This window comes from Lynx rufus, unplaced genomic scaffold (genome assembly GCF_022079265.1).
Source record: "Lynx rufus isolate CCGP_SWC_20201006 ecotype Redwood Valley unplaced genomic scaffold, mLynRuf1.p SCAF_12, whole genome shotgun sequence".
Classification (NCBI taxonomy): Eukaryota; Metazoa; Chordata; class Mammalia; order Carnivora; family Felidae; genus Lynx; species Lynx rufus.
Window position 1 is genome coordinate 68,654,572 of NW_025814826.1, and position 22,939 is coordinate 68,677,510.

Genomic DNA, 22,939 nt, shown 5'->3' on the forward strand with positions numbered 1-22,939 from the left:
CACTTGCTCTCTCTCTCTCTCAAAACTGAATAATCGTTTTGAGAAGGAAGACAGAGAAGGCATGCAAGGGAAGAGCAGAGAGAGGAAGACAGAGGATCCGAAGCAGACTGGTGCTGACGGCACAGAGCTCAATGTGGGGCTCAAACTCCCGAACCGGGAGATCATGACCTGAGCCAAAGTTGGATGCTTAACCAACTAGACTACCCAGGCACCCCTACTGTTTTTTTCCCTTAATTGTGGTAAAATGTACGTAATATAAAATTTAACATTGTAACCATTTTTAGGTACAATTCAGTAGCATTGAGTACATTTGCAGTATTGTGCAGCCATCATCAATACCCATTTTCAGAACTTTTTAACCAACCGAAACAGAAACTCTGTCATTAAAAAAAAATTTTTTTTTAAGTTTATTTATTTTTGAGACAGAGAGAGACAGAGCATGAACGGGGGAGGGTCAGAGAGAGAGAGGGAGACACAGAATCGGAAGCAGGCTCCAGGCTCTGAGCCGTCAGCCCAGAGCCCAACGCGGGGCTCGAACTCACGGACCGTGAGATCGTGACCTGAGCTGAAGTCCGACGCTTAACCGACTGAGCCACCCAGGCGCCCCTAAAAAAAATTTTTTTTTTGATGTTTATTTGTTTCTGAGACAGAGAGAGACAGAGCATGAGTGGGGGAGGAGCAGAGAGAGAGGGAGATACAGAATCAGAAGCAGGCTTCAGGCTCCAAGTGGCCCGATGCGGGACTCGAACTCATGAAATGTGAGATCATGCCCTGAGCTGAAGTTGGACACTCAACCGACTGAGCCACCCAGGCGCCCCAGAAACCCTGTCATTTTTAAACAATTCCCACCCCTGTCTGCCAGCCCCTGACAACCACCATTCTTTCTGTGTCTGTCTCTGTGAATTTACCTATTCCAGGTACTTCATAGACGTGGAATCCTACTACATGTGCCCTTTGGTCAGATACGTTTGTAGCATGTATCAGATTTTCCTTCTTTTATTATGACTGAATATTCCCTTGTACGTATATACCACATTTGGTTTATCTTTTCTTTTGTCAGGGGACATTTGAGTTGTTTCTGCTTTTTGGCTATTGGGAATGATGTTGCTGTGAACATTGGTGCACAGATATCTGAGTCCCTGTCCTCAGTTCTTTTGCGTGTATGTCCTAAAGTGGACTATGCCACCACGTTTACAAGGCAAGTGTGGTAGAAGTTACATTGTCACGTTGTTCATAATCCTGTGTTGCAAAAGTTGGAAACGATGTCAGTCTTTCTGTTGCAGAGTTAGGCCAGATGCAGAACTATGGGCTCTTGTCTGTGTGTCCCGTCACCCAGGTCCTGTACCCCTAGAAGAACAGTGTTCTTGCTGGCTTCAGGCTCATGGGGATTCTGCTGTTTTATGTGTCACCTGTCCCCTGTATCATGTCCTTGAGTTTTTCTGACCTCCATTGTTGCATGGACACACCCTCTCGCCGTCCTCTCTGTTCACCATTCTTGCCTCCAGCTTCCAGGAATCTGTATGCTAATCATGAACTCCCTTTCTCTCTGATGCCCCTCTAGTTCTCCCACTGGGTTTATGGGGGGGCGGGGTCTCGCCCTGGGCACGTGTGTGCTCAGATCCACACATCTCTTGCTCTAAGGCTGTGTGGCCCCCATGCCTCTTCCACCCCTCACGCCCCCAGCTTCCCTTCCTTCCGAGGCGCAAGGGTCATCGTCTGTTGGGGAGAGAGGTTTGAGTCAGAGCAGACCCAGGGTTACAGCGTTGTGGTTTTGCCCTTATTGTATCTGACGGACTTTGCTTTCCAGATCTGCATGATGGGGTCCTGGCCCATTGGAGGGACTAGGCTAACCGAGGCTACCATGGGACAGTGCGGCTGCTGAGGGACTGGAGCCTGTGTTGGCCTCCAGGTGACCTGGAGCTTCTGGAAGTCCTTTCTGTCTCCTAGCCAAGAGCTGGCTTTTCCCTTCAGTCCTCAGTGAGCCTCTTTTCAAGTGCAGATGCCTCCAGCCAAGTTTCTTTCATTAGGGCGTCTAGGCCCCTGACACCTTGCTGTTAGTTCATTCAGTTTATTTTGGAGCTGGGTGGCAAAGGGTGAGGAAAGGGGAGAGGGAGGCTTGGAGCCTCTGGTTTCTGGGGAGAGGCCCGCCGGACTCTGGCCCCTCGTGGGCACTGCCACCAGAGCTCGCTGTGGTCCCTGCCTGTGTCTAGAGCCTGCTCTGGCCCCCGGGGCCTCACTCCCAGGACCCCCTCGCAGGATTGTCACACGGCAGTTGTGACTGAGCGGAGCGAAATTTCATTCTGTGGGTTAGAATCCCGGAGAGCTTGCATTTTGTCTGGCTCTACAGGTCTGTGTCATGGTAGGGGGCTCCGAGGAGCACGGAGACCGCTGAGAAAGGATGTAGGCTCTTTGTGAGGGTCTCAGAGGAAGCTGAGACCGGGTGAGTTAGTCCTTGATGGGAGGCCAGGGAGCCAGAGAGGAGATGGGTTATAGAGCCACAGCATGTAGGACACCTCGTGCAGGCTCAGGGACCGATAAATGGACCAGTGGAACAGAGTCGAGAATCTAGAACAGCCTCAGATGTGTGGGAACTTGCTTTATGTCCAAGGTGGCGCCACAGAGCAGTGTGCGGGGAAGCAGCCACCACACAAGCGGTGCTGGGACAGTTGGAGGTCAGGACGGAAGAAAAGTGAATTGGAGCGTGTACGGTCCCATAACGGACTGTTACAGTCATAAGAGGCCAACCCCTTAGAGCCACAGAGCTCCGACTGGACGTGCCGTGCTCCCGTGCCTGGAAGGTGTGCGTGGACACATAGGTAGAAAAACCACACCCGAGGTAGCGATCGCCAGAAGAGTGAGGGGAGGCCCTGACCCCGTCCTGAGGGGGTAGCGCTCGCATGGTTCTGCCTCCAGTTTAGGTGTGTGTTGGGTATCTTCTGTGTTTGTATCACACTTCCCCGTAAAAAAGACTTTTCGGAGGGGGCCCCGACACACTGGGGGAAATGTTGGAAGCCTGTCCGTCCCGGGCCCAGGCACGCACGGCTGCCATGAGATCCAGGCTGGCCGCACAGTGGTGGGAGGGCGTCCCGCCAGGGTGACGAGCAGGGCTGCCGAGTGCTGGGGTGGAAACCTGTGCAGGCCCTGAGTCCAGGGCGTCTGGGCTGTGTGTCTGAGCCCTGGCCTTCCGTGGGGCTGTCGGGACCATGGGGGTGCTTCATGCAGAGGTGAGGGGGTTGAGGTTAGCATTTTCAGTGCCCTGGGGCTGCGGTGTGGAGACAGGCTGGAGCTCCAGCTGGGAGCAGAGCAGCACCTGTGAAAGATACAGACCCAGTGGGAGTCGGGGCCCAGGGGTAGCTCCGGCCTTGCCTCTCGGGGCCTCCCCTCCCCTCCCTGGCAAGAGGGTCCAGCCACGCCGTGGGCCATCCCGTGGGCCTCCCCACTCCTGCTGTTACCTGCTTCCTAGTTCTCGAACTCACCAGGTGTCTTCCCTCTGGGCCTTTATGCTGACCCTTCACTCAGACTGGTTGCTCCTTCCTGCCCATGGGATGGCACCTTGTAAATGGTCACCTAGCGCCCTTCCCTTGAATGCCAGCCTGGAGAGGCAGGAGCTGGACTGCTGCTTGTGGAAGAAACGAGTGAATGAGCAGGGAATGTGGGCTTTCTGGAGCCCAGGTCTGCCTTGGTAGCCGTTGTGGTGGCAGGGTCGTTGAGCCATGGTGGGGTTGGCTAGTGCCAAGGACGTAACCAGAGCAGGCACTCCCGTCCTGGGGTTCTCCTGGGTGGTGGAGGCTGGTACCAGGGGAGTCTGAGGGACCGGAGGAGGTCCCAGGCCCCAGGCAGTAGCACAGGCAGAACTGGAGTTAGGTCCACCAAGGGGCTGCCCGTAATGGGTCCCTGAGACTGTGGTGGGAGACAGGCAGAAGGACAGAGGAACAGGCATATGCCACTCTGAGAGATTAGGACATGGAGGAAGGACGCTTTGAGAGTAGGAGGCCGTTAACCCCATTCCTGTGTTGGCTTTGAGAGACTTCAAAGCCTAGAATGACAGGTGACCGTGGCACAGTGTGGATGTGGCTCCTCCCCTGAGAATCCTCTGGTGCCCTGGGCCAAGTGAGGATGATGATCCCCCCAGCCTCACAGAGCAGGTCTCTGAAGGTCATCCTGATGCTGTGACAGGCGAGTTATGTGGCGGCCGATCCCTCCCATTCTGTTGGAATGATCCTGGGGGTTCCCCACTGCCAATGAGGCCAGGTGCTCAGGGAGCCATGTGTGCCCTTGACCCTTGAGCATGCGTTTCCTGAAGCTTCAGGGAGATGGACATCGATTGAGCATTTGAGCCCACAGCCCAGTGTCCCAGTTGGCCAGCTCTCCTGGGAATGTCCTGTACAGCCATGCCCCTGGAGCAGGTTCAGTGTGGGACCCGGGCACGCTTCTTCTAGGGCAGTGCCTGCAGTGGGGTGGCTGTTGGAGGATGTGGATACCATTCCGGGACAGCCACAGGTCCCCGGTGCCTTCCCCAGCTCTTGAGGGAGTGTCTCCCTGGTGGCTGATGGCCTGGCGGGCGGGGCGGGGCACCTTCTGTGGATGACGTGAGGGGGTCTTGGAAGGTCGTTGGCCCATTCCCTGTTTGGCGGAAGGTTTCCTTTTGCTTTTTAGTAGTTCTTCTATCGATTGGTTATGTATTGCCAATACCACTTCCTTCTCCAGGCCATCCTTTTTTCACTCTTTTTATTTTTAAACATTATTTGGAGATCACTGCAGGTTTACATTCAGTTGTAGGAAGTAGTTCAGAGAGACAGTCCCCTGAAGACGTCTGGGACACTAGCGTCCACACTGATTTTTCCAGTTTTATGTGTGCCTGGATGTGTGTGCACACACGTGTGTGTTTACTTCTGCGCATTCTTGTCACACGTGTGGGTTTTTGTCACCACCAGAATCAAGGTGCAGAGCAGCTCCACGACAAGGACCCTGTGCTGCCTGGGTAACCATGGCCATCTTCTCCCTCAGCCCCCACCCCACACCCTAGGATCTGACCACATCGAGGATATTTTATCACTGGGATCACATGGGGTGTGACTGTTAGGTGCCCAGTGCCCTTGAGACCACCCAGGCTGTGTGCATCCATAGTTGGACCCTTTCATTGCTGAAGAGTGTCCCATGATGTGGGTAGACCAGAGTTCCGTTGAAGGGCTGGGGTGTTTCCAGTTTGGGGCTATTACTAATAAAGTTGCTATGAAGTTCATGTTCAGGTGTTTGTGTAAACTTGGATGTCATTTCTCTAGGACAAATGCCCAAGAGTGCCCCTCCTGGGTCCTATGGTAAACACACATTTACTCTTTGTAAGAAACTGCCGAACTGTTTTCCAGAGTGGCTGTGCCATTTTACATGCCCATCAGCAGTGTGTGAGACCCATTTTCTTTAAACCCTTGCCATTCAGATAGACATGCGGCGATATCTCACTGTGGTTTTAATTTACATTTTCCTGATGGCTGATGCTGTTGAAGATCTTCTCATGGGCATTTTTGCCATATGTATATCCCCTTCAGTGAAACGTCTGTTCATACCTTTTGCCCACTTTCTTTTTTTAAAAAAAATTTTTTTTCAACGTTTATTTATTTTTTTTGGGACAGAGAGAGACAGAGCATGAACGGGGGAGGGGCAGAGAGAGAGGGAGACACAGAATCGGAAACAGGCTCCAGGCTCTGAGCCATCAGCCCAGAGCCTGACACGGGGCTCGAACTCATGGACGGCGAGATCGTGACCTGGCTGAAGTCGGACGCTTAACCGACTGCGCCACCCAGGCGCCCCTCTTTCTTTTTTTAAAAAAAAATCTTTTAATTTTATTTTAGAGAGTGCAAAGGGGAAAGAGGGGCAGAGGAGAGTTGGGGAAGGGGAGGGGAGGGGGGAGGGGAGAGGAGAGGAGAGAGGGGAGGAGAGGAGAGGAGAGGAGAGGAGAGGAGAGGAGAGGAGAGGAGAGGAGAGGAGAGGAGAGGAGAGGAGAGGATCTTATCTCAAACTGAGTACGGAGCCTGACAAGGGGCTCCATCCCATGACCCTGGGATCACAACCTGAGCAGAAATCAACAGTCAGACACTCAACTGAGTCACCCAGACGCCCTGATACAATTATTTTTTACATTACTCTTGTATTTACCAATATTCTTCTGTTTTAATTAATTTCAATAGTTTTCCTAGAGGATCTTTCAGGGCATCTGGGTGGCTCAGTTGTTGAGCATCTGTCTCTTGATTTCAGCTCAGGTTCGTGATCTCACGTCAGACTCTGCACTGACAGTATGGATGGGGCCTGCTTGGGATTCTCTCTCTCCCTCTCTCTCTCTGCCCTTCCCCCTGCTCATGCATGCTCTGGTTCCCTCTCTCAATAAACATTTAAAAAAGAAAAAGACCTTTCAGGTTTTTATCCTACACAATGTCATTTGCACATAATGAGTTTTTTCCACCCTTCCTATCCTTATTCCATTTCTTTCTTTTTCGTGCCCAGGTGCACTAGCCAGAAGTTTAGTACAAATATGACTCGAAGTAGTGATACAAATATCCTTGTCTCATCCAGCAGGTTTGTTGTTTTTCAATTAGGTTGGGATGGCAGGACCCAGAGGCAGGAGAGAGCCGACGTTGGAAGACGGGTCCTAGAGAGGTCCACTGGGCATGGGTCTGGGTCTTTGCTGTGGGGTGAAGCACTGTGGCGGGGGGCCAGTGGCAGGTGGGTCGTTGGACTAGGTGGACATCTGTGTCTAAAGGCTTCTGTCTTCTCATGAAACGTGTCAGCAGCTGAGCATGAAAATATGGGAGAAGAGGCAAGGGAAGCTGTGAGGTTTCTGGAAGAAGTAGTGCCATGGAGTGTGTGGGGCTCCCAGTTGGGTGGACGCTGGCCACCTGGACGGTGACACAGTTCATCCAAGACAGAACAAAGGAGACAGAAGTTTATTGAACACACTGCAGCAGGCAGGACAGCAAAGCGGAGACTGTCAGGAGCGGGGGGGTGGGGGTGGGGGGAGCTGTAGCTCAGTCAGGGAGTGAGGAGGTATGGAAACTATAGAATTTTCTTTTGGTAACTGCCGGGTTGTCAGTAACCCACTGTGGTCAGCTGGGACCTGTGGCTGTTTTGAGGCGGGTCGTGAGGGGCCTGTTTGTACTCAGCCCCGTGGGTGGTCGCCACGAGTGCCCTTACTTACTCAGGCTTCCATTGCTCAAGCCTGCTGCCTAAAAGCAGCCTCCACAGAGTGGGCCCTGCGCTTGTCTGATGTGTGGCCTTCAGTTCCTGGCTCTGCTGGTTCGTTCGGGGCTGGGGCAGTGGTGCTGGACAGGCCGGGCTTCCCATCTGGGCGCTGTAAGTCAGGAGGGTCACAGAGTGTGTGATGGCTGAGTACGGCCTGAAGTTGCAGATGAGGACGTGGGGGCTCTGGAGTGCTAGGGTCAGCAGGACTGAGCTGGGGCAGGTGCTGGCCTGAGAAGGGGGTGTTGAGCCGAAATGCCAGAGTGGGGGTCAGGGGACAGTTACTGGTGGTGACAGGGTCGAGGGCATAATTGGGGCAGAGGGCGAGGCCTTTGGCAGGAAGAAGAGGTCGAGACTGGGGGGCAGGGCGTTGAACATGGTCACGGGAATATTGAGACCACCAGGAATTCAGGCCTGGCGCGGCGGTGGGGCGATGCCCACAGCAAGGGCTGGTGTGGGTGGTAGGCACAGCTGATGGCTCACGTCGTCGTCGGCTGGGACTCTTATGGAGAGGAGGGGGGAGGGGGCTGCAGGCCACAGCGAGAAATGGGGCGGGGGGGGGGTGGCTGAGGTGGGGAGAGAAGGCTGGCGGGAAGGGAGCAGGGTGGAGGGGACCTGGGACTCCCAAGGGAGAGTGAAGGCCCAGAAACAGGGCTGAGGTCATTGGTGGCGAGGGTTTCAGAACCGGGGGGTTGAGAACAGGGTCAGAAGCCCCCTCCTCGATGCTGCTCCCCTCATCCAGCCTATCTCTGTGTTCCCTTCCATCTCAGCCGAGGTCTGAGGAGGTGGAGCCCCCACCGTGTCCTTGCCAGTTCTCCGAGGGGTCTTCTGCTGGGCTGGCAGTGGTGTCTTCACCTTTGTCTTCTGAGTAGTGGCAGGTGTATCCACAGGGAAGTATCTCGAACAGAGTGTTTGGTCTACAGCCTTTTATGCTCTCTAGAGGCTGGCCTCTGTGGCCCAGCCATGTGTGCTGTCCAAGCTCCCATCCTACTGTTAATTATTAGGGAGGCGACTGTCTGACTGGATGTTTCTGATGGGATCTGTGCCCTTTGTCTTGTCAACTGCCTTGGACTGCCCCGCCACTTGACTTGAGGACCACTTTGTCATGTTTATTGTAAATATTTTGGCCAGCTGACCATGTGTTTTCTGGTTTTGTAGTTGTTTTTTTTTTTTTTAAGTTTATTTATTTTGAGAGAGAGAGTGTGCGAGAGCAGGGGAGGGGCAGAGAGAGAGAGAATCCCAAGCAGGCTCTGTGCTGTCAGCATAGACCCCAACTTGGGGCTCGAACTCACCAACTGTGAGATCATGACCTGAGTGGAAGTCAAGAGTCAGACGCTTGACCGACTGAGCCCCCCCCAAGGGCCCCTGTAAGGTTTTGCTTTGATTTGCTTTGTTTTTCTGTGCATTTGGAACATGTAGTGCAACTGGATTGATCGGTTTTCTGTTTTTGTTCCTGCGTTTTGTGTCCAGTTTGGAAAGGCTTTCCCCTTTGCTGGGATCACACAGATACTCTTTCCTTCTTGTACTCCTGTGGCTTTAGTTTTCCTTAGGTCTGTGTCTCTGATGAGTCTGGAGTTGATTTTGGTGTGAGGACAGAGGTGGATCCTGCCCTCCGTGGCTGTGTGTTGAAGCAGCCTCCCCCCCACCCCTGCTTAGTGCTGCGTGGCCACCCGTGCTCCCTGTGTGGCCCCTCGTGCTCCCTGCAGTGGCCCCCATGCTCCCTACAGTGGCCCCCCGTGCTCCCTGTGTGCCCCCCCCCCGCTGCCTGCAGTGACCCCCCCCCCCGTGCTCCCTGCAGTGGCCCTCTGTGCTCCCTGCAGTGACCACCCCGTGCTGCCTGTGTGGCCCCCCAGCAGGTGGACTCCCCCAGCCTCCACCGCCAGTCTCTTGCCCTCTCTGAACAAGGCCGTGGGCGAGTGAAGCCATGGCTCCGGGCTCTTGTGGCACCATCTCTAATCCTCACCCAGACGCTGAGGGTGTGATGTGGTGAAGTAGTCAACAGGGGGCTTTGGGTGTAAGCATGGCCTCAGTTTCCCTGTGTAGCAAATGGGGCCTGCTGGAGGCGCTGTGGGGGTCATGCGGCAAGGCTGCAGAGACACTCAGGCCAGCATGGGTCTGTTCACGCCGGGCTGGGCTCTGGGTCCTGCGCCTTCAGCCACAGTCTTTGGGGATGGCCCAGTGGTGCGGGCTGAGGGGGGAGGGCTGTCCTCAGGCTCCTCTTGTCTTTCCCATCTCACTCCCACACTCCTGTGCGGCTTACCTGGGCACAGAGCTGAGACCTGGAAAAAAACCCACTCAGATTCTCTCTGACATTCCAGAGAGACTTGGGGGAAAATTTGTAGACGAGGCAGGAGAAGCCTTGCTTACCTGCCCCCCACCACCGTCCCGCACCCCCCACCACCCTGCAACGTGGGTGTGGCGTCGTGGCCATTCGGTGGGACTCCACTAAGCCACCCTGGCCTTGGTGGCTCAGCTAAGGGTCAACTCTTGTACTTGTGGCAGCTGTTCCCGGACTGTGGCTGGGAGGGGGCTGGGGGCCAGAAAGCTTAGGGCTGAGCCCGGAGGGGCCAGGCACTGGGCACTGTGTCACTCCTTGAGGGAGACTGTCCTGGCATCCGGCATCCACTGCAGTGTTTTCCTGGGACTCCCCGGGTCACCCTAGGGTCACTGGGGCTCTAGAGGAGATAGTCGTCAGCCCGAGGACCTGCCCAAGGGTACATGGAGACTGCCCTTGGGCATCTAACAGCCAGGAGTGCTGCTGGAGGGGCCCACAGCACACCAGGGCTTCAGGAGGCTGGGGCCGCCAGAGTTGGGGGCTGAGGACCCATGTTAGCTGTGGGGTTCTTCCTGTTGTGGCTTAGTTGGGGGAAGGGGGTGCTCTCCAGATCCTGCTCAGCGATGAGTTCTCATGGATGGCCTTTAAAATGAATAAACCAGAAGACGTGTATTCGGTTTGCACAGCTGATTGCTCTTGGTTTTCTGTAGGACGCGGGCATCAGAATCTTTTTGTCTGTAGAGTGATGGGGTGGATGATGCCTTCTAAATCTTGCTAAACTTGGCAGTTGGGTGGTGGCTCTGGGACTGGTGCCTGTCCTTGCCTTTGAGAAGTGAACCTGGCCCCTGCAGCCCTGTGGGGCCTGTAGGTGGGCCACCTTCCTTGTGGGTGGGGCATCGTCACATCCTCTGTGGGCCCCCTCCCCTGCCTTGCTCCTTGCTGATGGTCTCTTGGGGTGGGCTGTTCAGGTCAGCTTCCCTGGAAGGCCCAGAGAGGTGACAGTCACACCTTGTGGCCAAGTGTGTGTGGGGTGGCCTGCTTCCTGGGGGTGGGGGGAGCATGAAGGGAGGGGCTGTGAGTGGCCAGGAGGGAAGGATAATCTCGCAGAAGACGGGCGCTCGCCCTGGTTTGTAGCTGGCACAGCCCTCGGAGCACTTCCAGGAGAGCCCAAGGAGACCGTGACTTTGTGCAGTCAAGCCTGGGGCAGATAGGTCAGTGTGGCCGTGGGGACCAGGGTCAGAGCCTGGGGCCTTGAGAAACTTGCGGAGAACAACTCCCTGGAGGGGCAGCCTCTCGGGGAAGTCTCCGTTGTGGCTGTCAGCACAGCGGTCCTTGCTCTCTGCTCTCAGCTGCACTGCCCTTTCTGGGAACTCTGAGTGAGCCCCCTCACCCCCTGCCAGGAATGTTGTCCCATGTGTCCCGTGGCCCTGGCTGGGACAGGGCAGGGCTAGTGTTCTTCCCTGCTGGCCTGCCCCACCTGGAGCCAGCCTTGATGTGTTTGTTTCCTGTTTCTCCTCCACAGGCTGGTGGATGCCACCTGCTGTCTGCGGCCTGATCAACTGCTCTTCCAAAAGGAGGCCCTCCTGAAGACATAGTCGCCAGGCCTGCCGTGCCCTTGGTACCCTGGCTGCTCACACAGTCTCACTCCTGGGCACTCGGGGCCGAGACCCCAGGACTCTGAGGGCACGCCCTGCCCCGGTTTCTCTGTGGCTGTGGGGCCCGCCCTCTGGCCACACCCCCCTGTTAGCACTAACGTGCTGACCCTGGAAGAGTGAGGGAGAGGGGAGGGGAGGCCAGGCCATGGCTGCTCCCAGGCCCCACCCAGGATCCTAAGGCCTGGAAGGTGAGGGGGCCTCTGCCCATTGCCCTGCCCCCGCTTCACCCTCATCCAAGTGCCAGGACGCTGCACCTCTCTTATCTAGGTAATTAGCTTCAGACCCTGGACCGAGGCTGGCCAGGTCGTGGGCTGCTTCCCACAGGCTGTGCACCCTGACCCCAAGAGGGAGGTGAGGCCCTGCCCATTGAGTAGCCGAGGTGCCGGGGCTCTTGAGAGGCAGGCAGCAGGTGCCCTCCCACCCTGCCCTTTCTGCCCGGGCCTGGTCACGGCGTGGGGCCTCGTGACCCAGCCTTGCCAGGGGCGGAGGGCACCACTGAGCCTTGGGGAGGGGATGCCCCCAAGGGTGCCAGTCCAGCCAGCTGCCCCACCCCTCAGGCCCAGTCTGGCCCCGGTGCTCCCCCACCTGGTGCCCCGAGCAGTCCCCCGGGCAGGCGGCCCCCGCCATGGCCGAGCACCTGGAGCTGCTGGCAGAGATGCCCATGGTGGGCAGGATGAGCACACAGGAGCGGCTGAAGCACGCCCAGAAGCGGCGTGCCCAGCAGGTGAAGATGTGGGCCCAGGCTGAGAAGGAGGCCCAGGGCAAGAAGGGCCGCCAGGAGCGGCCGCGGCCATGGAAGGAGGCAGCCAGCGGCCGGCCACAGAAGCGGGTCCTTTTCCCTCCCAGCGTTGCCCTCCTGGAGGCTGCTGCCCGAAATGACCTGGAGGAAGGTGAGCATGGCTGAGCCCAAGGGCAGACCCTGTCCTCCACCTCAGTCCTGGAGAGAGCTGCGGAGGGCACAGTGCTGTCCTGCGGAGGCCCCGGGGCTGGCCTGGTGTCCTCGGGCGCTTGCTCTCAGTGGTCGGCCACTTGAGGCTCACCCGTGATGGCGCAGCACACTGGGGTGCTGCTGCAGGGGTGAGGCTGATGGGATTGGGCAGGGGCATCGGGGAGCCCACAGGAGCTCGGGGCAGTGCCCAGGGCTTGGCTCAGGTGGGCTGGGAGTGGCCCATCCTCTTCGGTGCCTCTGGCCAGGGTGCTGGGCGATGACCAGGAGAGGCCTGGCCACCACCTGCTTGGGCCCTGTCTCCACCTGTGTAAAGGAGGGTGGCCACGCCCACCTCAGCAGGTTAGAGTGCGGGGTCAGGGGTCCCCGCAGGCCAGCCCTCTCGACACCTGCCTCTGCCCATCTTTGACTTCTTCCTCCCCATCAGGACCGCCCTGGGCAGTGACAGGCTCCTCGTTCCTCCCCTGCACCCTGTGTGCTCATGGCCCCTCTGCTGTCCCTGAGGGGCTCCTGAAGGCTCGTCCTGCCGTCCTCCAGGGCAGAGGCTGGGGTGCAGAGGGCAAGGAGAGGCAGGCAGTGCCTCAAGGCAGGGGCGGTAGAGGAGGGCGTGGTGGGTGTGCCGCTGGCCCAGGCTCAGGGAACTGTGGGAAGTGGGGTGCATCACCCTGCTGCCCATGGAGCGTATCTGGGAGGGCCAGGCCAGTAAGGAGGTCTGGGATGACCTTGGTGACAGGCTAGGCCCCAGATGGGACCACTGAAGAGTGAGGACAGGGATCAGCTCTACTGAGGGAGACCTTGGAGGGGGTGGGCCTGGATGCCTGGGGCCCACACTGCAGGCTGCAGCTGGGCAGGGGGCCTGCGCTCACACGGGAGCCTGAGGGCTGGGAGTGCCCTGATTCAGGAGGGGTGGGTCCTGCTAGGTGCTGGGGGCAGAGGGCTGCTGTGTATGCCCACCTGGGGGCCGACAGATACCCAGAGCCCCGACTCTTGAGCCCTCAGCCTGGACTCGGGTGTCCCTCTTGCCACCCACACCTCTGTCTTCCTCACCACTCTCTGCTCCCGGCTGTGGCACAGCAGTCCGCCCAGGTACCTGGCGCCCGGGCTGAACAGTGTTGGCCTGGCAGGACCCCTAGCCCTGCGTCCTGACCACGCTTCCCGCCCCCTTCTCACAGTCCGCCAGTTCCTCGAGAGCGGGGTCAGCCCTGACCTGGCCAACGAGGATGGCCTGACGGCGCTGCACCAGGTCAGCCACGCCGAGGGTGGGGTGGGAGAGGAGGGGGCGCTGGCCGGGGCGCTGGCCTCAGGCTCTGTGGTTCGTAGAGCTGCATCGATGACTTCCGGGACGTGGTACGGCAGCTGCTGGACGCCGGGGCCGAGGTCAACGCCCGTGACAGCGAAAGCTGGACACCCCTGCACGCCGCGGCCACCTGTGGCCACCTGCACCTGGTGGAGCTGCTCATTGCCCGGTAGGGCCCCGCTGGTGTGGCCAGAGCTGGGGAGGGGCCGCAGCCAGGCCAGCGGGCAGGGCCTTCCTCGCAGATAGTAGTTCTTCCTGAGACACGAGCCTGTTGTCCCCTCCACAGGAAGCACACTTGGCCCTTGGCCTCTTGTGTTCCCTCTCACCCTTGCCTACCCTGACTTCATGCTGGTGGAGATCAGGGCCTGGGCAGAGGCTGCAGACACTGACGCCAAGGGGACAAGCGTGTGCCCAGGGCAGTGTGGTTGTCTGCCCGGCAGGCTGTCAGCCTGGGCACACCCTCCTGCCGAGCACTCTTAGGGGTTTGGGAACTCCTTGAGGGCAGGCCTTGACCTCTAGCTCCGGTCCTCCCTGGGGTCTGCCCAGAGAACTGCCACTCTGGGCAGAATGATGGGGGTGGCAGTGGTGAAGACGGAGGTGGGGCCTTTGACAAGGAGGGCGGAGCAGGGCAGAGCTGCTTCGGACACAGGCCTTGGTGAACAGAAAGGGGCATCCAGGAATCCCCCCATAGGGACCCCTGTAGTAGAGCAGACGGCCAGGGGCCCAGGCTGTCCTCGGAGTGGTCCAGGTGCTGATGGTGGGTGTGTGGGCGGGTGGCAGTCTCTCCCCTTCACACACAGATGCCGCAGAGTAGGAGGGATAGATGTGCACAGACAGCCCCTACCCCCTCCCTGCTCCTCTCCACAGCGAGCTCCCACCTTTGTGTTCTGGGCTCCCTTCAGCTCCCTGTCTTTCCCTGGGGCCATGTTCCTGCCTGAGCCCCGTTCTCTGCAGCTGTCTTCTGTCATCTGGGCTCTCCTCCCTCTGTCTTTTGCTCCCCAAGGCTTCTAGAGTCCCAGCAGTGCCCCCTGGTACGTGGGCCCGTTGTGCAGGTTGACAGGGACAGATGGGTGTCAGGAACCTGGAGCTCAGACGTGGGTGGAGACTGGGGGGTGGCCTGCCTGGTGTGAGTACAGGATCCAGAGCTGAGGTCCACAGCCAGATGGTCCCAGGGGCACCAGGGGCCTGGGCCTCCTCCACATTCAACCCACACCGTCCAGGAGAGCAGCCCTAGGCCGAGGGCCTCTGCAGCGGGTGGACTGGAGGCCTCCGTGGGGGAGAAGCGTTCTGTGGCCAAAGCCCCTGTCCATTCTGCGTGCAGTGGTGCTGACCTCCTGGCCGTCAACACTGACGGGAACATGCCTTACGACCTGTGTGAGGATGAGCGGACGCTGGACTGCCTTGAGACAGCCATGGCCGACCGCGGTGAGTACGGCCCCACCTGCCTGCCAGGGTGCCCGGGTGCCAGCTCTGAGCCCCGCTGCCTTGCAGGCATTACCCAGGATGGCATCGAGGAAGCCCGGGCCTTGCCGGAGCTGCGCATGCTGGACGACATCCGAAGCCTGCTGCAGGCAGGGGCCGACATCGACGCCCCCCGGGACCACGGGGCCACGCTGGTGACGATGGGGCCACGTGGGTTGCAGGTCGGGAGGTGGCCGCTGGAGGGGCATGGCGGGGACTCAGGGCCGGGCGGTGTGCCTGCAGCTCCACATCGCTGCCGCCAACGGGTTCAGTGAGGCGGCCACCCTGCTGCTTCAACACCGAGCCAGCCTGAGCGCCAAGGACCAGGACGGCTGGGAGCCGCTGCACGCGGCTGCCTACTGGGGCCAGGTGAGCGCCGGGGGCGGGGGCAGCCGGGCCCGGGCCGGCGGCTCCTGCCTCTGAGGCCTTCAGCAGCCCGGGCTCGCTGGCCCCTCAGGTGCACCTGCTGGAGCTGCTCGTGGCGCACGGGGCCGACCTGAACGGGAGGTCTCTGATGGACGAGACACCTCTTGGTGAGCTGGGGCCGCCTCCGCCGGTTGTAGAGGGTGGCTGAGAGGGCACCGGTGACCACCCACTTCTCCCCAGACGTGTGTGGGGACGAGGAGGTGCGGACCAAGCTGCTGGAGCTGAAGCACAAGCACGATGCGCTCCTGCGCGCCCAGGGCCGCCAGCGCTCTCTGCTGCGCCGCCGCACCTCCAGCGCGGGCAGCCGGGGGTGAGCGCGCAGTCGACCCCGGTGTCCTACCCTCCGCGGGCAGACCCCCCCCCCCTCCCGCCCCCCCACCCCCACCCCTGCCCCCGCCGGCGGCGCTCAGGTGCCAGCTGGAGCTCTGGGCAGTCTGCGGGGCGAGTGACAGCCTTTCCCCCGACCCTCCCCCAGAAAGGTGGTGAGGAGGGTGAGCCTGACCCAGCGCACCAGCCTGTACCGTAGGGAGCATGCCCAGGAGGCCATCGTGTGGCAACAGCCACCACCCACCAGCCCAGAACCACCCGAGGAGGACGAAGACGGCCAGACGGATGCAGAGCTGCGACCCACGTCCGGCGAGGTGAGCCCTGCGCCGTCCACCTCCGGCATGCTGGCTGGGGGCCTAGGCCCTGCCCTCTCTGGGTGGTGACATTGGTGACTCCCTAGCCGGCGGGAGCAGTGTCCCTGTGCCCATAAACAGGGCTAGTGTGCCACAGGGGCGGCTCCTGCCCCCACTCTCATTTCTGCCACCTGACCACCGTGCATGCTGGGGCCCAAGGCCAAGGGAGGCCAGAGAAGGCCTTCCTGATGGCCTCTGGGCCCACGCTTCCCCAACAGGAGGAGGACCCTGAGTTGGCCAGGCCACACAACGGCCAAGTTGGAGGCACCCCAGGGCGACACCTGTACTCCAAGCGGCTGGACCGGAGTGTCTCCTACCAGCTGAGCCCCCTGGACGGCACAGCGCCTGACGCCCTGGCCCGGGCCAAGGCCCACCACACCCTGGCGGAGCTGAAGCGCCAGCGAGCTGCTGCCAAGCTGCAACGGCCCCCACCCGAGGGGCCCGAGGTCCCGGAGTCCGGCCTACATGTGGACGCCGAGACCCCCCAGCCCGAGCGCAGCTCCAGGGCTGGCGGAGATCCGCCCCTGCTTAAGCTCACGGCACCCTCGGAGGAGGCCCCCACGGGGAAGAGGCCGTGCTGCCTGCTCATGTGAGGGGCTGGCACGGAGAGTGGTGAGGGTCCCGTTGCCAGGCCCAGCCAGAGGCTACCTCGGGACCCCGCTCCGGAGACCCCAGTGTGTGCCCGGTGCTGCTATTCAGGGGCGGCCGGTGCAGGGCCTTCCCTGTTTCCTGCATCTAGGATGCCAGCGTCTTCACTCAGGGATGAGCCTGTGGCAGAAGCCATCCTGGGGGCTCCTGGCTGCAGTGACCTAGTTTCATCCTGTGACTTGATAAAGGGCTGTTTTGCCACCTGCCTTGTCGTGTGTGTCAGCTGGGCCGCTGTCCCGAGGGTGGGGAGTGCCGTGTTGCTGTTCCTGGGTGTGCCTGTCCCTGTTCGGGGCCTGTAGGTGCTTGTGGCTGCCTGGCACTGCGTAGGGGTGAGGCCCACGGCCACTGGGCGAGGAGCCTGGCCTATGCTGCACCCTCCTTCCTGCCTCTCAGCCTCCTGGAGGCTCCTCTGTAACTCTTCACTTCCCGGAGAGGAGCAGGGAGCTCTGGAAGGACATTCCTTGGCAGGGGGCGGGGGGGGGGTGGGTCACGGCTGGGGGTATCCATGCCAGAGGGGCAGGGATCCTGGCTCGGAAGGGCAGGTGGGGGGGGTGTTTCCACAAGACTCGAGCCATAGCCGGAGGGGAGAATCAGTACAAGGCCAGAGTCAGAAACCTCCCTGGGGGATGAGTCCCCTGTTCCTGGCCTGTAGCCCTGATCCCGGGACCTGGCCGCCAGCCTCTGCCCGGGCTGGCAGAGGGGGCCAGTGGTTGGCCGCCCAGATTCTGAGCTGGCTGGGCACGATGTGTCAGGGTGACAGGGGCCCTTTAGGGGCCTCGAGTGGGAGGGCTGAGGGCACTTCCAGCTCATTTGTCCGTGGTGGGCAGCTTTGCATGGCCACCAGAGCTGGGTGAAATGGGCTGAGGTCACCTTCTCCTCCCCAGTGGATATTGACCCAGTCAGCCTTGTGTCTGCAGGGCCCTCCCTTTCCTGAGCATCAGTGGTTGGAGGGGTGTCCTCGGCAGGACTGGGGCGGGCCAGCGGGTAGGCTGCTGGGTAAATTTAGTGTGTGGGGCGGTGCAGCTGCCAAGGCCCACCTGCTAACACAGCTGCCACTTGGGCCTTCCTGCCAGGGGCGGGAGGGGGCCGGCTCCGCCTGGGGCTGCTGGGTCCTGGAGGGGCAGGCCTGTGCGCTGGGGGCCCGAGGTAGCACAGAGCCGAGACGAGGGGTGCGAGGTGAGACACCGGCTGGCTGCTTGGGGGTCCTGTTCTTCCCTTTCCAGCCAGCGGGAGCCAAGGAGCCCGGGCCTGACTGGCTGCCCACAGCCCCTGTCAAAGGGCTGGTGCCTTGACCTTGTCAGATGTCAGCAGTTGGGGTAGCCACCCCTGGGCATGGCCTATCAGCTCCCTTCAGGGCCTGGGAAGGTGGGGCTCAGAGGGCCTATCACTGTTTGCTTCCCCTTGTCTCTACCAATCAGGAGCTCCAGGGAAGGGGAACTGAGGTCACCTGGCCTGTGGTGTGGATACCCAAGGGCAGCTCTAGGCTGGGGCCTGGTGAAAGGGCAGGACAGCCACCAAGAGCAGTGGAGGTGTCCCAGGTGTCCCAGGTGTCCGAGGGCCCTCCAAAGGCCCAGAGCTGCCCTGCCCCCGCCTCCAACACGTCAGCCCGGAGACTCTGGCCTCTACCAGTTGCTGATCTGGGACCAAGGTCCAACCACAGGGCTCTTGCAGCCTATGGGCCATGGTTGCCAGCCTGGGAGGGGCCGGATGGAACCCTGCATCTGAGCTTTTGCTCCCCTCCCCCGATAACCCCAGGATTCTATAGAGGCCTGGCTCAGTTGCCTGGGAGACAGGCCTGCTAGCCCAAGCAAAGATGGGGGGCCTGAGAGGGCTCGGCCCTGGCAGAGCCCTGCTGGGGTAAATCTCCAGAGGCCCCAGCTCCGTCTCCCCTCGGGGCTTAGCCCTGCTCAGCCCTGCCAACCCCTCAGGGCACTCAGCGCACCTCCCCCACCCCCACAGGCTGAGTCCCTTAGAGCTTCTTGAACCTTCTGTCTGTCCCTACCCCCCACGTAGGTCTCCTGCTCCCCCCATCGTGGGGACACTGCGCGCCACTGGGCGGGCACTGGGCCTCGCCCCAAGCCCCGCCTGCCTCCTCATGCACTCCCTATGGCTCCCTGGGGCAGAACTGTGCCCAGACTGGTGGGGCGGGGCCCAGTGGCCCCAGCTCCTTCTTCAGCCTTTTCTGTCCCGTTCAGTGGGGCCAGCAGGCTGCAGTGAAGAGGGTGCCCTTTACCTTGAGCCCCCCTACCCAGGCTCCCTCTTTCCAGCCCCAGCCCACTGAGCCCGGATCCAGCTACCCTTATCCCCACTTCCGAATCCTGCCGCATCCTGACCTTCCTGCCTGGTCTGAGTAGGGTCATGGCCTTGAGGGCAGGTGACCACAGCCAGGTTGCAATGAACGGGCTGAAGGAGAAGGTGCTGACGCTGGACACCATGAACCCCTGTGTTCGGAAGGTGGAGTATGCGGTGCGAGGTCCCATCGTGCTGCGTGCCCTTGAGCTGGAGCAGGAGCTGCGGCAGGTATGGCTCTGGGCCCCACCATTGTCCTCCAGGCTCCACCTGGGCAGCTGAGTCGGCTCCATTCCTCCCCAGAGTCACGTAGGACAAGGACCTGCCAGAGTAATAAAGGCTCCGTTCTCACTGCCTGTGCCCCCTCCCTCTTAGGGGGTAAAGAAGCCCTTCACTGAGGTCATTCGCGCCAACATCGGGGATGCACAGGCCATGGGGCAGAAGCCCATCACCTTCCTGCGTCAGGTGAGGCTGGCTCGCCATTGCCCCGGCGCCTCTCCCCCCTCGGCCCACGTGCTCGGGCCTCAGCATTCGCTCCTCCCAGGTCCTGGCCCTCTGCGTCCACCCTGATCTCCTGAACAGCCCGGACTTCCCCGAGGATGCCAAGAGAAGGGCTGAGCGTATCTTGCAGGCGTGCGGGGGACACAGCCTGGGTAAGTGCCAGTGCCCCAACCAGCCAAAGCCCCAGGGAGGAGCAGGAGCTGGAGGGAGGCTGTCCCAAGGGAGGGGTGGATCCGCCCACCCGCTTGGAAGGGGCGGAGATCTTTGGGAGGGCTGCTAAGGGACCTCACGTGTCCTCTCTTCCCACCCGCTCTGCCCCGCCTCCTGGCTCAGGGGCCTACAGCATCAGCTCAGGCATCCAGCTGATCCGGGAGGATGTAGCGAGGTACATCGAGCGGCGCGACGGAGGCATTCCCGCGGACCCCAGTAACATTTACCTGTCCACCGGGGCCAGCGACGCCATCGTGGTAGGCCAGGGCCGAGGCAGGAGGACACCGGGGCTCTTTCTGGGCGGCCGGCAGGACTCTGTTCCTCCTGGCACCCTGGCACCGGTTCCAGGCGGGGCGGGGGACAGGTGCAGCCCCTGGCCTCACCAACCTTGTCTTCCCTTCCCCTCCCCATCCGGCCTGCAGACGGTGCTGAAGTTGCTGGTGGCTGGAGAGGGTCGCACGCGCACGGGTGTGCTCATCCCCATCCCTCAGTACCCGCTCTACTCGGCCGCGCTGGCCGAGCTCAACGCTGTGCAGGTGGATTACTACCTGGACGAGGAGCGCGCGTGGGCCCTCGACGTGGCCGAGCTGCGGCGCGCCCTGGCCCAGGCGCGGGATCATTGCTGCCCCCGCGCACTCTGCGTTATCAACCCCGGCAACCCCACTGGTGCGCCGCCCGTTCCCCCCCACCCCCTCCCCCGCCGCGGTCAGTCTGCCCTCTCTCCCTGCTCCCCCTCCCCGCTGAGCGCCGCGCCCCGAGTCTGACCCGGACCTGCTGCATGTCCCGCGCCCCAGGGCAGGTGCAAGCCCGCGAGTGCATCGAGGCCGTGATTCGCTTCGCCTTTGAGGAGCGCCTCTTCCTGATGGCGGATGAGGTGCTGGCAGGGGCTCGCCTGGGGCTTGCGGTCGGAGGGCAGCAGCGGCTGCCCCCCGTGACGCCCGTCCGCCCGCCCAGGTGTACCAAGACAACGTGTACGCGGAGGGCTCGCAGTTCCACTCGTTCAAGAAGGTGCTCACGGAGATGGGGCCGCCCTACGCGGCGCAGCAGGAGCTCGCCTCCTTCCACTCGGTCTCCAAAGGCTACATGGGAGAGTGCGTGCAGGCCGGGCGGGAGAGGGCTCGCGGCCTCCATCCTCGGCCTGCCCCCTTCCCCCCCCACCCCCCCGCCTCGCCGACCCTGCCTGGACATCTGTCCTCTTCCGCAGGTGTGGGTTCCGCGGCGGCTACGTGGAGGTGGTGAACATGGACCCCGCGGTGCAGTCCCAGATGCAGAAACTGATGAGCGTGCGGCTGTGCCCGCCGGTGCCGGGCCAGCTCCTGCTGGACGTGGTGGTCAGCCCTCCCGCACCCTCGGAGCCCTCCTTCGCGCAGTTCCAGGCGGTGAGCGGGGAAGAGCCCAGGGGGGCGGGGGTGCGGAGGGGGCTGCGCGACCGCGGCCCGGCCCCGCCTGATCGGCCCGCCCTCCGCCGCCGCAGGAGAGGCAGGCGGTCCTGGCCGAGCTGGCGGCGAAGGCCAAGCTCACGGAGCAAGTTTTCAACGAGGCTCCCGGCATCCGCTGCAACCCGGTGCAGGGCGCCATGTACTCCTTCCCTCGCGTGCAGCTGCCCCCGCGCGCCGTGCAGCACGCTCAGGTCCGGGGCCTAGACCGGCGGGGCGGGGCGGGGCGGGGCCCCCGGGGGAGGGCGGGGCCTGGGCGCCGAGCCCTGACCGCTCCTCCCCGCCGCCCGACCTCAGGAGCTGGGCCTGGCGCCCGACATGTTCTTCTGCTTGCGCCTTCTGGAGGAGACCGGCATCTGCGTGGTGCCCGGGAGTGGCTTCGGGCAGAAGGAAGGCACCTACCACTTCCGGTGAGGCCCGGCCCCGCGCGGCTCCTCCCCGCAGCCCGCGACACCTCTGCTTACCTCCCGCCCTTTTTAGGATGACCATTCTGCCCCCCTTGGAGAAGCTGCGGCCTCTGCTGGAGAAGCTGAGCCAGTTCCACGCCAAGTTCACCCGAGAGTACTCCTAACCATTCCCCTCCCCGCTTTGGGGCCAGGCTGGGCCGGCAGGGCCGACCCTGGACTTACCATGCCCAGGGCCCTGGGGGTCTCTGGAGCCCTCAGGACTTGCTCCTGCTGCCTGCGGGGCTGGGCCCCCTGCCTTTCTGCAGGCCCCCAATAAAGCTATGAAGCAGCCTGACTACTTCAGGTGTGCGTACCTGTATGAGCTTCCCCTGCCTTTGTCCACTCCGGAGTTCCTTTCTGAGCTGGGGTTCTGTGCGGGCCTGGAGAGCCTGCGCGGCGGGGCTGGGGGGTGGGTGGGTGACATTTGTCAGCCTTCAGGAGGAGTGGTCAAGGAGGGCTCCCAGAGGAGGCGACCTTACAACAGATGCGGTGCCTCTCATGGGCTGCGTTTCCACTCTGGTGTCTGGTCCCAAGGCAGAGAGTGGCAAACTTCACATAAAAATTAGGAAGAGAAGGAGGTGTGAAGGAAGGTACTGGGCCTTTCCGTTAGGGTTGGTGATGACGCTGGACAAAGAAACAGGGGAACTGAGTCCCAGGGTGGCCACATCAGAAACAGTAGCCTAAGGAAGACACAGAAAGCTGTGTCCCCTGGCCTGGCTCCCCTTGGTGTACTGTCCACCTCTCTCCTGGCAGCAGTGAACTGTAGGCTGGAGCTGGCTGGATGGGTGGGCAGCACTCAAGGGAGGACGTCTTGGTCTTCCTCCTAAATGGGCAGATGGCCTGGTGCTGCCACCTGAGGCTGCTGGAAAGCAGGGGAGGGGAGGGGAGGGGAGGAAGAATGAGCAAGCGACTCTTGCTTTGTTTGTATGGATTTGAAGTGTGAGATGTGATATCCTAGCGCAAATGCAGTCCTGGGGCCAGTGAGGGTGGAGGCCCCTCCCAAGCCCAAGCGCCCAAGGGCAGGGGTGGAAACACGAGTGTGTAAAATGCTGACAAAGGGGCACCCTGGGGAGGCCCAGGCCCTGGCGGGTGTGCAGCCCTCTGTCCTTGCCACTAGAGCAAGGATTAGTGTCTACGGTGTGCGCACTCTGTGGGTCACTGCAGTCTTCTTACGGAGGGATGGCAGTCCCCTTTTTACAGACGAGGAAACTTGTTGAAGTGACAGGAGACCCACTCGGTGGCTGCACCAGCTGTCGCTCTCAGGGTTGGGCTGGCTTCAGGGGGTCAAGGGTTAGGAGCCAGTACTAGCACTCTAGCTCTGTCTGCTCTGGAGGTGGTTCCTAACCCTGGGCCACACCCGCTACCTCCTCTGGGCCTCGGGAGCCCTCTGGGATGCAGCTCTGGGCAGGGGAGAGAAGGCATGAAACGCTTGGAGGGGC

General features: G+C 61.1%; 2 protein-coding genes across 3 annotated transcripts in view; both read left to right on the plus strand.

Moving 5' to 3' along the window:
• PPP1R16A (protein phosphatase 1 regulatory subunit 16A) overlaps positions 1-16,823 on the plus strand; it is a 40,495-nt gene extending 23,672 nt beyond the window's left edge. For both annotated transcript variants that reach the window (XM_047074351.1, XM_047074352.1), the window contains exons 2-11: positions 11,028-12,050; positions 13,279-13,349; positions 13,427-13,572; positions 14,725-14,828; positions 14,895-15,019; positions 15,108-15,233; positions 15,322-15,397; positions 15,471-15,600; positions 15,766-15,931; positions 16,189-16,823. In XM_047074351.1, the coding sequence (XP_046930307.1) occupies positions 11,786-12,050; positions 13,279-13,349; positions 13,427-13,572; positions 14,725-14,828; positions 14,895-15,019; positions 15,108-15,233; positions 15,322-15,397; positions 15,471-15,600; positions 15,766-15,931; positions 16,189-16,563 (1,584 nt within the window). In that variant the 5' untranslated portion in view covers positions 11,028-11,785 and the 3' untranslated portion in view covers positions 16,564-16,823. The remainder of the gene's footprint in view (positions 1-11,027; positions 12,051-13,278; positions 13,350-13,426; positions 13,573-14,724; positions 14,829-14,894; positions 15,020-15,107; positions 15,234-15,321; positions 15,398-15,470; positions 15,601-15,765; positions 15,932-16,188) is intronic.
• A 337-nt stretch (positions 16,824-17,160) lies between these two features.
• GPT (glutamic--pyruvic transaminase) lies at positions 17,161-21,798 on the plus strand. The gene is made up of 11 exons (XM_047074353.1): positions 17,161-19,138; positions 19,283-19,372; positions 19,452-19,560; positions 19,742-19,875; positions 20,041-20,284; positions 20,413-20,492; positions 20,573-20,709; positions 20,823-20,997; positions 21,093-21,248; positions 21,352-21,464; positions 21,535-21,798. The coding sequence occupies exons 1-11, from the start codon at positions 18,977-18,979 to the stop codon at positions 21,623-21,625; spliced, it is 1,491 nt and encodes a 496-aa protein (XP_046930309.1). The 5' UTR covers positions 17,161-18,976; the 3' UTR covers positions 21,626-21,798.
• The last annotated feature ends 1,141 nt before the right edge of the window (positions 21,799-22,939 follow it).